Here is a 12,938-nt window from a genome sequence, read left to right on the forward strand (position 1 = left end):
ACACTTGCTAATCTTACAGTTGTATATGGGAAATATACCACAGTCGCATGGATGTGGGAAGATACTTTACTAAACTGCCATTGAACAAATGCACGAGTCCAGGTTCTACAACCTTTCTGCATAATGGGCTATACAAAATGGCTAGTGATCAGTTTAGCTGCTGACATAAAGCCACGGTGACATAAGCTTTGCTGGCTCTCAAAAGCATGTCTACACAATGAGGAAGATAATAATGGACAAGATCTTCTATTTGAGACTTTGCCATATAGTTGAACGTTTGTGACAGGAACATCAATCAGTTTCAACTGAAGGTTGGAGGAAGTATCTTTCACACAATCCTGAAGCTTCTGGTACAAACTCTTCTGCTTTGGTGGGTTGAGTAAAATTCACTGAGTCCGTTGTACTGTTTATGACGGATGAGCAGTTGGCTACTATGTTGTCCATTTCTGATATGTGGCACATCTGATTGCTGAATTGAGCAATAAATTCCAAATGATTGTGTTCTCAAGGTGAGCATTTATCGTTGTTCTGCCTGAAGACATAGACATATTGTTTGTGATCTGCGTAAACTGCAAATTCTCTTGCCTCCAACTGTGTGTGGAAATGTTTAACAGATTCATAAACTGCAAATAGTTCATGATTGTATGTGCTCCATTTTTGTTGTGACAGAGAGAACCTGTGAAGGGGAAATGTGGGTGTCTGCCACACACCATCTACATATTATTGTAATGCTGTGCCGATTGCCATCTAACTTGCACTCACCACCAGTGGGAGATGCACTTCCCATGTGGACTTTGCAAGGTGTGTCATGTTAGCTCTGCTTTGCTTGGCTGTCTCTTAAAGCAGTGTTCATAGCGGCCATCTACAGCAGTGGCATTTTCCCCTTAACTTTAGGGCCAGCCAATGGTGTGGTTAGAGGTTCTTTGATCCCCGCTAAATGGGCTACACGATGGCAGTAAAAACTGAGAAATCCCAGGTAACGGCACAGTTGTTTTGCAGTTTCTGGCTGTGGAATCTTCAACACTGCTTCTGCTTTTTCTGGATGCAGTAGCGATCCTACTGATGAGATCAGGTGGTCTAAAAAAGTGATCTCTGGTTGGCCACAAACACACCTGGCAGTGTTTAATACAACACTGTATTTGATCAGGAATCTAAATATTTCAATTAAGTGCTGTTGGTGTTCCTCTGCCGTGGCTGATGAAACAAGGATATCTGCAAGGTATGAAATGCAATATGACAAACCTTGTAGCACGAGTCTAAAAACCTCTGGCAAGCCTGTGCAGCATTTCGTAAGCTGGACAACATGAACTGACTCTCGAAGAGTCCAAATGGTGTAATACTAGTTGTCTTCGGTATGTCCTCTTCAACCACAGGAATTTGTTTCATCTAGGTCTTGAAGGGATCAGTTGGTAGGACATGTTCTGAGGCATCAAAGGATCACCAATTTAGTATTGGAGGGCAAAAATTGTAGAGGGAGACCAAGAGATGAATACACTAAGCAGATTCAGGAGGATGTAGGTTGCAGTAGGTACTGGGAGATCAAGAAGCTTGCACAAGATAGAGTAGCATGGAGAGCTGTATCAAACCAGTCTCAGCACTGAAGACCACAACAACAACAGGTCTTGGCATAGTCCAGCACACTGAATACAGTTGTGCTCTGTAATGCGTAATTCTATTCTATAAATAGGAGTACTGGATAATGATCAGGCACCGTTCTAACGTTAAGGTGTGGTAACCTCTGCAAGGGTGCCACATGACATACTTTTTTGGCAAAAAATGGTTCAAATGGCTCTGAGCACTATGCGACTTAACTTCTAAGGTCATCAATCGCCTAGAACTTAGAACTAATTAAACCTAACTAACCTAAAGACATCACACACATCCATGCCCGAGGCAGGATTCGAACCTGCGACCGTAGCGGTCACGCGGTTCCAGTCTGAAGCGCCTTTAACCGCACGGCCACACCGGCCGGCTTTTTTTGGCAACAACAGTAGATGTGACAACCACAAACTGTTGGAAGGGCACCACACTGAATTCTGCTTTGCAATAGCAAAACGATCTGGAGGAAGGCTTCTTAGCTTACACAAAATTGGTAGGCCCATGGTGGTGTCAATGTAGTGCAAAGTGCTGTGACATAACTGTGCTTGGGCAGTCATGTCATACCTGGGAACTGCTCTAGCACCTCGGTGTATCAACTGTCTACTGACTGGATAAGTTTGGCATTATGCACCATAATGCTGCGTCAAGCGGATAGGCCAGTGATGCTGTTGTCAAGATGTGTTGGCAATGTATGGCAGCAGACGATAATGTGCTACTAAGGCAGCTTTGATTATTGGTTCTGTCATATCTCCTGTGGTGAATTTTCAAGTGAAAGCATAGTGTTATCCTAAATTCAGTGCCATATGTTGAATGATATAGGTCACTATGGAGGAATTATTGGCCACAGAGAGGTCATGCCAGTAGGTGATATTTATGCAACAGGGTCCACGGGAAAATACATAAATCAGATTCTGTGTCCATTAGAAACTTCTGTCCCGATCAGTTATGAAGAGGTGCAGAGGCAGCAACCGACAATTGGGTGCTGTTGCTGTTTGGGAAAGCGTGTGGCAAAATGCATTTGTGTGCCCAGTCTCAGAACTTTTGATTATACAGCAAATGACATGCTGTGATGTGCCGCCCACTGCTGGAGAATCCTTATAGAAAAGATTCTGGACCTCATATGAAACTGTCCTCTAGCATTTCGGTTAAAGAGTAGCTCGCGGATCTATTTGCTCGGTGCTTCAACCATGCCCGCGAGGCAGTCGTAGCCTGTGCGCATCTTCATCGGTGTGCTGTTCCTTGCCACCACTGTTTAACTGCATGAGGACGGCACGGTTGTGTCCTGGATTGCAGTATACCCGATACCATGCAGGCATCAACCTTGCAGTGCAGATGTCCGACAAGGAAATGTCTCCAGTGGTGGGACTGACCTTTTGAAACCACCTATACCATGATGTTGGTTAAGATCATATGTTAAAGACACCCTGGAGCCTTTCACTCTGGTGGACTATTGTCTGTGAGTAACTGTAAAAAAAAATTCAGAATTTTTTGTGATGCTCCTCAGCATTAATAAAGTAGTATTTTATAGCTAGGTGGTTGTGTGGTGTAATGGATAGGGTATGGCCTTCACACACTTGTCATGGGTTCGAATCTCGTTGGATACTTTAAATTTTTTTATTTTTAAATTTTCATCAAAATATCTTTGATTATTATTCTTATTCAATTAATTGGTTTAAATGTAATTTTTTTATTTCTGTTCTTTTGTCACATCATTGTCATCACCATATCAACTTTTTCACTTGCTCTCACCTTACCTCATTCTTTTTCTGTTTGAAACCTTTGTTCATGCGATTTTAATTAATTACAGGCAGAACAATACAAACATATAATGAAATGACACAAGTACAGTCATTACAAATGCAGGTCTATCAGCCAAGCTTAATTGGTAACTAAGTTAAGTTTTTCTATTTGTCAGACCAAAACAGTCAAACATCACCACACTACAGCAAAGAGAAATTTTCAGTGCTCCTGATGGCCAGGGTACAAACTTTTTGAAGCATAGCCAAACAAATCAGCTGATGGCTTGTTGTAAATGTGTGTTGATGTTTGCAGCTAGAAGCTCATTGTCTTTCTCGATTAATTTTTTTGCAGTTTATTTTGTCTCTTCCTTCACTCATTTCACATTTTTCTGCAACTAAATTCTACTGTAGTTTTGGCTTCTTTTGCCTGCTCTTTCCTTTGTTATCTAGTTCATCACACATTTATTTGAAATCAATCAGTTACAACTGCTCATTATTTTCCACCAACCTTGAATTTGACAAATATTCTTCCATTGGAGATAATTACCATTTCTTTCTAGGTGATATCATTGGCAACCCTACAGTCATTTTCACACTCATAATCTTTGTTACATTATTCTATGTACCCGCAACATTTTTTCTTAACAGGGGTCAGCTGCCCTTTAACACTTGTAACAAATGCTAGCACTGCACATTGCACCTAATTTACTACATTAAAAAAGTGCCTTTTCCTCTCCAGTTGTCTCAAACTTCCATAAAAATATATTATTCCACTCTTATATAACCCCCCCCCCAATCCTACAAATTAATGCATATGTCTTAAGTACCAAACATTGTTGTATTGCTATGAAATAAAAAATAGTGTGAAGCCACAAGAGAAAATGTGCTTCATTGCATTTCGTATCAGTTCAACACCCTGCAAATTCTATGTCAAAAAATTAGAAGATTAGTTTCACCTGAGAAGTTTGAATAATGGGCAAGGCATGTTGCACTATATATATACCTTCACTTGACAACTGGAGAAGAATAGGGCACCTATCACTTTACCTAACAGCAGCATAAAGAAAGAACACTGCATGAGCTTCACTTAAGAAGTTATATAACAGAGAGAGGTGGTACTACTTACACAGGGAACGGAGCAGTAAGATAAAAGCCGTAACTGTCAGAAGATGCATGGTGTCGGACATGCACCACTAAACCAGGAGTTCCAGCACGCAGACGAGACAAGAGCCACATTAATGTAAAATCCTGAGCCCCAGGTGGGAACATCAGCACTACATCACATTCCTAAAAACAAATAAACACAAAAAACAGTCACCACTTATGAAAGACCTAACAAGAGTAATTAATTCATACATCCAACACGAAGAATTTACAAGACAATCTTATCCTCGAAATTGTCACTGACAGTTTAGAATAATTTATTCTAGAGGAAGCATGAATAGCATTTTAAGGGCTAACTGTAACAAGTAAGTATTAATTCAGAGGAATTCTGGTTTATAACAAATGCCTAATTCTCACAACACATCATGCTCAAATTATGCTAATATCATAAATTGTCAGTTTCAGTTACAAGGTAGTGAATTACTAATAAAATGTTAAAATGAGACCCATCAGTGGAGGGACTTTAGAACAAATATAAAAGGACAGGAAGTCCATATGGAATTTCAAGTCATATACAAGGAACACCTCTTCAGTGACATACAAAGATAGATACGGGGTTAACAGACTGAATAGAAAGTCCAACGTATTTCCACACTACTGTGAGGAATAGTGGACTTTTCGATTATTCTGTTTGGATATTTTGGTAACAGTATTTGAAATTTATAAGGTTGAAATAGTCCTCAGCTTCAGTCTAAAAATTCCACAGTAATAATAGCAACAGTAGAGCGATCCACATCTAAAAATGATTTTAAGAAGTATATAAAGATTCATCCACAGACAACAATCATTAACACACCTTTCTTTTAATTTGAGGGGAACGAAAAAGTCTTAAGATTACTAAAGAACACGGTCATGAGCAGCATTACCAACATACACTATTATACGTAGGTTGGAACTCAAATAGTGGGAACACTGCTGTGGAGACACTATGCAATGGAATCTACTATTGTCGCTGATAGCACACTTTGTTGACATACCTACCTTACCTCGAGCAAATGGATTCGCCCGTCCCATGTCACAGGGGTGCGCACAATCGAGGGAAAAACAGTCACTTGTGAGTGAGCGGTCTAATGTAACGGTGTCACTATGTTTTTGAAACAGGAACAATGGAGTTGGATCAAGATTGAATGTTCCAGAGGTTGTACAGCACGACAGTGTCATCAAGGTCTTCAAGGGGCGTGCAGGGAATCGGCATTGCCGTACAGAACAGTGGCACACTGAGTGGCTTCAACGAAGGTCAGCAAACTGGCAGACATGCATTGGGCAGGTGGTCCTAGTATCTCTGAAGAAGAAGAAGAAGTAGTGCATGCTGTTGCCGCATTTGTGGACAGTGATCGACGCCATACGATTTGTGAGCCTGCCCATGAAATCTGATTAGTGCACACTGAAGGAACGCCTTGCATCCTGATGGAGTACCTGGGCATGCGAAAAATTTCATACAATGGGTTCTGCAGGAACTGACGAAAATGCAGAAATGGATGCATTATGACGCTGCTCAGACGCACTTGGAGCGCTATGAGTGCGAAGGAGACGATTTCTTACACCGTATCTTAACACTAGATGAGACATGGGCCACATTGAACGAGCCAAAACTAAAATGCCAATCCAATGAATGATGTCATTATGGGTCAATGCGAAAATTGAAAGTACATCAGAGCCCCAGTATGGTGAAAGTTATGGCAATTCTCATGTACGACTGTCATGGTGTTATCCTAACGCTTTACATTCCTCCATGGCAGACCGTCAATGCACAGTATTACTGTTCATTTTTGGAGCACCACCTGCGACTAGCTTTGCGAAAGAAGCGGCGATACTTTCTGCGCAATCCACCCATCATTTTGCATGACAATGCACAATGGCATACAGTGCAAGCTGTGGCTGCTCTGTTCGGTTGATGGGACTAGGAAGTACTGCACCAGCCACCATACTCCCTGGACTTCAGTCCTTGTGACTTTGATTTGATTCCAAAGATGAAGGAACCACTTCGTGGCACTCACTTTAGAACTGTTCCACAGATTCGACAGGCAGTAGACTGCTCCATTTGCACCATCAACATAACAGGCTTTGCTAGTAGTATACTATGCCTTTCACATCACTGGCAATGGGTTCTACACAATGCTGGTGACTACTTTGAATGACAATAACAGGTGCAAACATGTAACTCTTTTGTATTGGTTGTGAATAAATAGTTGTCACTATTTAAGTTCCAACCCTCATAAACTGACCCATAGGTCACAGTTTGAGTTGGTGAGCAACAAGAAAAAAAGTTTTGGTGACACTTATTTTCTATTTCTTACCTGTGTAGGTATTGTCTGAATCCATAATCGGCGTGGTGTCATCAAATGACCTGTACATGGTATCTTCCTCCGCAAGAGTAAAGATGCTAGAATATAATAATAAAGATAATAATAATAATAATGATAATATCAGAATTATTAAAATCAATCAAATTATGGAAACATAAACAAAATGGCAGGATGATCCTTTGAAATTTATCTGGGGAAAAAAAATTGCATAGTAAAACTTGTGAGGACTTGCAGCAACTCATTTATGTGAAATAACCTGTTTAGGAAGAAACTAAAATCTGGATAGCTTCAAAACAGGAAACTGATAAACTTGAGAAAAGCTTAGTTGAGCCCTGGTTAAACAGCAATTATTTATCAGTTTATAGTAAATTACAAGAGTATGTTTTACAAATGATATAATTTTTCAAAATATGACCTACATGAAAAGTTATTTTTCAGGTCTCGCATGCCCGCAGGAGAGATTTTCCATTTGCAATCAGTTTACTCGAGTTACATCAACATAAGAAAGGGGTGGCAGGGCAATTCCAGTAGCATGGGAACCTATACCATTTGATGCACCAATCCATAACAACATTCTGGCACAAATATCTGCAAAGTGTGCTTCAGCTTGCATGCTGAACATTGATTTTTGCATTATTGTATGAATGATACGGCCACTTCGCCTTTAATGTGTTCATCATCATCATCATCATCATCATCATCATTATTATTATTAATCCCTGTATCAACTCGCAATGATGTGGGGGATTGGGGGATGAACTGCCAAACAAAGTGAAGCAAAATGTTTCAGTGCTGAAATCAAACATGCGTGTCTATGTATCTCCAGCCTAGTATTCATCTGACAACTTGATTAACTTCCAGTTTCCACTATACAGGGTGTTTCAGTAGTGATGGTAAATACTTCATACGTGGAAAGTACAGTATGAAGAAGCTAAAAAGCTCCAATAAACATGGGTCCATAATTCAACCGTTGCAGAGGTATCACATTAATTTGAGTTGAGAACCAACTGTAAACACCCTTGGATATCACAATATTTCTGAAGGTAACTCAAGGCTTGCGATCAATTACCTGTTCGTTAACCATGCACAACTACTTCCCTTTCACCCTCCGTGAACTGTACTGTACCGGTCTCACAATAAGTTACAAACATAAAGGCACCATGGACAGAAGTTACACCAATGAGGAGTACACTGACATGCACTTCATGTATTGCAAAGCAAATAGCAGTGCCCTTGAGGCTGTACAACTGTATGAAGAAGCTCTGCTCTCCAATAAAGAAGCTTTTCCTCCCCACAGGCAGTTTGACAGGCATACATTTAGCCAGTTACATCAGTGCTTTAGAGAAACCAAGAGTTTCACACACCATGTATGACAAGGTCGTAAGTTTTGTTTAGATTTAAGACTTTCTGATCACTGTGCTCTGTTTATGGAGTTACCAAAAACAATAGCACCTTGCTCAAAAAACCTAATGTTGAGGAAAGCTGTTACAAATTGTACACAAATGTCCGATAACTTAAACAAGGAGGATTGCTAACGAAGTGTGTGTCATGAGTCATAGCAATGTGTGGCGAATTTTGCATTGGCAAGTACTCTATCCGTATCTCCAGCAAGTGCAAGCTCAGCAATGCAGACTTTCCTCCTAGAAAGAATTTCTGCCAATGGGTGCAATGACAGTGTACCCTGAATCCCCTGTTTTTAAGCAGTAGTCTGTTCACGGATGAAGCTGGATTTACCCGTGATGGTATTTTTAACTGTGATAACTGTCAGATTTGAGCCAATGTCAGTCCTAATGCAACACTCATATCGCAACACGAGTAGCGTTATTCATTGAATGTTTGGTCAGTACTGCTCAGAGACAGCATAATTGCATTACACTTCCTACCACAGAAACTAACTGGACAGCAATATACAGCTTCTGCAGACTGTACTTCCAGATGTACATGATGATGCCCCACTGAACCAATGCCTGAACGTGTGTTTCAGGCATGACAGTGCTCCAGCACATTTGCATTTATGAGTGCACTGGATTCTAACTCAGACTTATGGTCAGCATTGGATAGGTAGAGTAAGGCCTGTGCCATGGCCTCCAAGGTCTCCTGATTTAAGTCCCATGGACTTCTGTGTGTAGAGTCATGTCCAAAGCCTGATCTACACTACCAAGGTCAACTCTCTTGAGGAATTACACTTGCGGATTGAAGCAGTCTTCCAGCATTTGCAGAAATCCCCAGGACTGCCTGCGATGATTTGCAATTCATTTCAGAGACGAGTTCATGTTGGGGATATGTGAACAGTTTCCAGCATGCATAGTGGCAGACATACTGAAGTACGCAGTAGTTAAGCCACTATTCACAAAAGGCACAAAAGAATATATGGGAAACTATCGCCCAATCTCACTTCTTCCATCACTATCAAAATATTTGAAAAGCTAGTCACCAAAAAAACATTTTACAGATAAAATTAGCCCATTGCGTGCACAGGATTTTTTTGTGACCTACCAAAGACCTTTGATAGTGTGAACCACTCCTTGCTACTCTGTAAACTGGAAAAGTATGGAATTATGGGCACAGTGTTAGAATGGTTTAAGTCCTATCTATACAACCGAAGACAAAGAGTGGTTATATCATCAGAGAGAGGAACTTATATTTCAAAATGGAAAATCATTTTGTATGGAGTACCCCAAGGTTCTATCTTGGGTCCCATTTTGTCTTTGTTTTACATAAATGATCTACCATTCAATATTATACTGTCACTCAGTTTTATTTGCAAATGACACATCTGTAATCACTAAAGTAAAAGTACTGACCAAATTCCTCAAATTGTATTAAATACTTTAGAAAAATTAGATACCTGGTTTGATTTAGATGGGTTAAAATTAAACATGGACAAGACTCAGTTAACGCAGCAAAATTAAACAATATTCAGGTCATTCACAGAAACCAGGACTAGCAGATAGCTAGCTGAGTGAAATTCCTAGGAATGCAACCGGATAAAAATCTATCATGGGGCTCACAATACAGTGTCCTGCATTTAAATTAAATTGTCTAGCATTTGTAAGGAGAATACTGTAAAATGCTACCAGTATGGGTGTAAGAAAAGTAATATGTCACAGCTACTTTGAGTCTGTAATAAGGTATAGAATTTTATATTTGGGTAACTCAAACCATATGTGTCGAATATTAAAACTTCTGATAAACCATTAGAAAAATGCACAATGTAGGGCAGGAAAAAATGATGCTGCCCACTCCCAAAAAATCTAAGTATATTAAGGGTTCCCTCAGTATACATCTAATGGCTGATTATATTTGTACACAGTAACCCTGATTTATTCATAGCAAATCATTTTCAACATAATTACAACACCAGAAATCAAATTAATTTTATCCTGCTCACCCACCATTTAAAACTTTATGCTCAGACTCCACATTATACAGGTATGAAAATTTATAACAAAATGAAAGGAAGCTAATTGCTCAGCATAAATTTAGAAACCCTGAAGGGGGGGGAAATCATATATGAGAAACTAGTGCAGAAATTTTACTATTCAGTAGAAGATTCATGAATGACAACCTGAAAATATGAGAAGAGGGCAAATACTTACAACTGTTAATTTTCGAAAGTTTGTTACTTTTGAAGAAAAATTATTAACTGATTAATTAATTAATTACCCATTAAAGTATATTATATTATTCCTATTATACGGAAGCTTGTGAACCAGTTTCTGTGTTTTAACCTGTCCCGCACATTAAGTCAATGACCTGAAATTGTATGTTATGAGTAATAAACTTGTATCCTATTCTTATATGAAATGTAATGCAAGCCTTCACGTTGTAATCTTGTCATTTTGCATTAACTAGCATTCAATAGTAATGTTGTCATTACAAAAACATTCCTTTCTAAAGCCATTTTGTTCCTGCACTAGGAGGGTATCAATTATCTATCAAATTCAATTGTTAATAATTTTTTATACAGTTTGTAAGAATAAGTTTGTAGATGTATTCTTTTATTGAGCTCAGACATTTCTTCCTCATTTTTTATATCACTGTCTTCCGCAATTCAATTCAGATACCACCCTCGTCTTCCTGCATTCATATAAGAAGTGTAGGAGCTTCCTTAGTAACTTTAGTTCCCCCCATTTAAGGGGGTTCTATGTTGATTTCTTCAAACTATATGCGTTTCATCTGTTCCAGTGCCTTCCATAACTGATCTATTGTGATATCATCTTGGTACCCAAGTTGGTTCCCTTTACCCTCTGAAGTTCCTATTACTGGGTCGACAGAAGCGTCTGATCCCACGCGTCGGCTTTGACCCGTGACATTAAGGGTGTGACGTCATGACGGTGTGGAGTTTGGTTTGTGAGTGTGGCGTGTTTGTAGATGTCATTGTGTTGTGGTTTGTTATGTTCTCTGGTGGTATGTTCAGGGTTTTCGTTTTTGTGGTGTTATGGGCTCAGTTTGCTTTTGCTTATTATCCAGAATTGTTCGAGTGTCGACTGTGTTTGTAGTGGAATTCGTTTCAGTGAGTTAACAATTTTGTGTGAAGGTTAATTTAGTGTTGCTTGCTGTATGTCGTGTGGTAATTTAGTAAAATTAATCAGTTGTTTTTGTTCAGGAATGGATATGACGGATAAAACTAACAGTGCGCAGGTCAAGGGAAGTGTTCGATCCCAATATGTGGCTGTGTATGCTGGTATTGGTATCGGGAGATATTTTTGAGCTATATAGGCCAAGGAAAGAGTTTGATCCTAATTTATGGGATTGGGAGCTGCTGTTGAGCTATATAGGTCAAGGGAAGTGTCCAATTCCAGATGATATTGTGTTTAGTGGTATTTGGGGAGTTTGGTGATGTCAGTTTTTTTTGTCGTTTTGTGTGGTTTTGTATGGGGGTGGGTGTCTAAATTTCTTTATATTTAGTTTGCCCCCACCCAAAAACACCCCACTTCCTGCGCTTGTCCCGTTAGTGCCATTAGGCTTTTTGTGGAAAGTGTGTGTGTTTGTTTTTCGATGTATTTTCGTCCTCATAATGTGTACGTAACGACTTTATATGCGCCATATTGGAATCGTGTTTTATGGTCGTTTCCGCCATATTTGTGACGTCATGGGTCAAAGCAGACGGGTGGGATCAGACGCTTCCATATTTCCCTATTTCTTCATCTTTGTTATCATATTATTCCATAGTTCTTGGTACCGTTTTATCCAAGTTCCCTTATCTATGGAATTTATTCTTGCAGCAGCTCTTTATTTAATTTTAAAGTTGCTTCATGTGTTTATAAGCCACCTCTTCGCACTTTTCTACAAATCATTTGAACCCCTTTGTGTATTATCACACAGTTTTATAAGGTATGATCTTTAATTTTTTAAAATTGTACTCTCTATTCCATCATTCCATATTCTAAAACCATTCTACTACCTCTTTTTTTTTCCTTTTGCCTACATTTTCAACTGCTACTCTCTTAATGTATGACTGTTTTCCCATTGTGTGTTCACAACGATCTGTATGTGTACCTTGTATGGATACTGTCCAAGTCATCATTGATACATGTATTTTATGTTAGATTTTCTTGTAACACATTCTTTAAACAATTCGTCTTTAGTGTTGCATGATTATTTAGTTGTTTCGCCCATCCAGCCAACAGGGTTATCTTTGCTACAACACGATAGTGGTCCGAGTTCATGTTGCTTCCTCTGTGGACTCTTACGTCTCAGACAATTGATTTAAGTTTTCTATTTACTATAAAATAAACAATACTTGATCATGGCCTCTTGCACTCTTTGTATATTTCTAAATTTCTTTTTCCTAAAGAATATGTTGCTAATTTTCTTATCATTGAATGTTTCAAAGTGTGTCAGCTTTTGATCATAATTTATTGTATACACTCCTTACGCTCCTACAACTTCTGGCAGTGGTGTATTTCAAACGGGTGTATTAATACATCCACTTATTAACAAGCGGTTATGTTTACTTCTGCCTACTTATTTTTGTAAATCATCATAAAAAACTCTTCTTTCTTCCCCTTCTTCAGGAGCATATACACTTATTTTCGTCCATATCATATAATGGAAATACGGAAGCGTCTGATCCCACCCATCGGCTTTGGCCCATGACGTCACAAATATGGCGGAAACGACCATA

General features: G+C 39.2%; 1 protein-coding gene across 1 annotated transcript in view; it reads right to left on the reverse strand.

The window, feature by feature from the left end:
* Positions 1-12,938, reverse strand: part of LOC126190852 (anoctamin-8) — a 191,448-nt gene that overhangs the window by 173,435 nt on the left and 5,075 nt on the right. The window contains exons 2-3 of the mRNA XM_049931440.1: positions 6,800-6,885; positions 4,465-4,625 (exon numbers count right to left, since the gene is read on the reverse strand). Coding sequence (XP_049787397.1) covers positions 4,465-4,625; positions 6,800-6,885 — 247 coding nt within the window. The remainder of the gene's footprint in view (positions 1-4,464; positions 4,626-6,799; positions 6,886-12,938) is intronic.

The sequence above is a fragment of the Schistocerca cancellata genome, chromosome 6 (assembly GCF_023864275.1).
Source record: "Schistocerca cancellata isolate TAMUIC-IGC-003103 chromosome 6, iqSchCanc2.1, whole genome shotgun sequence".
NCBI classification, from domain to species: Eukaryota; Metazoa; Arthropoda; class Insecta; order Orthoptera; family Acrididae; genus Schistocerca; species Schistocerca cancellata.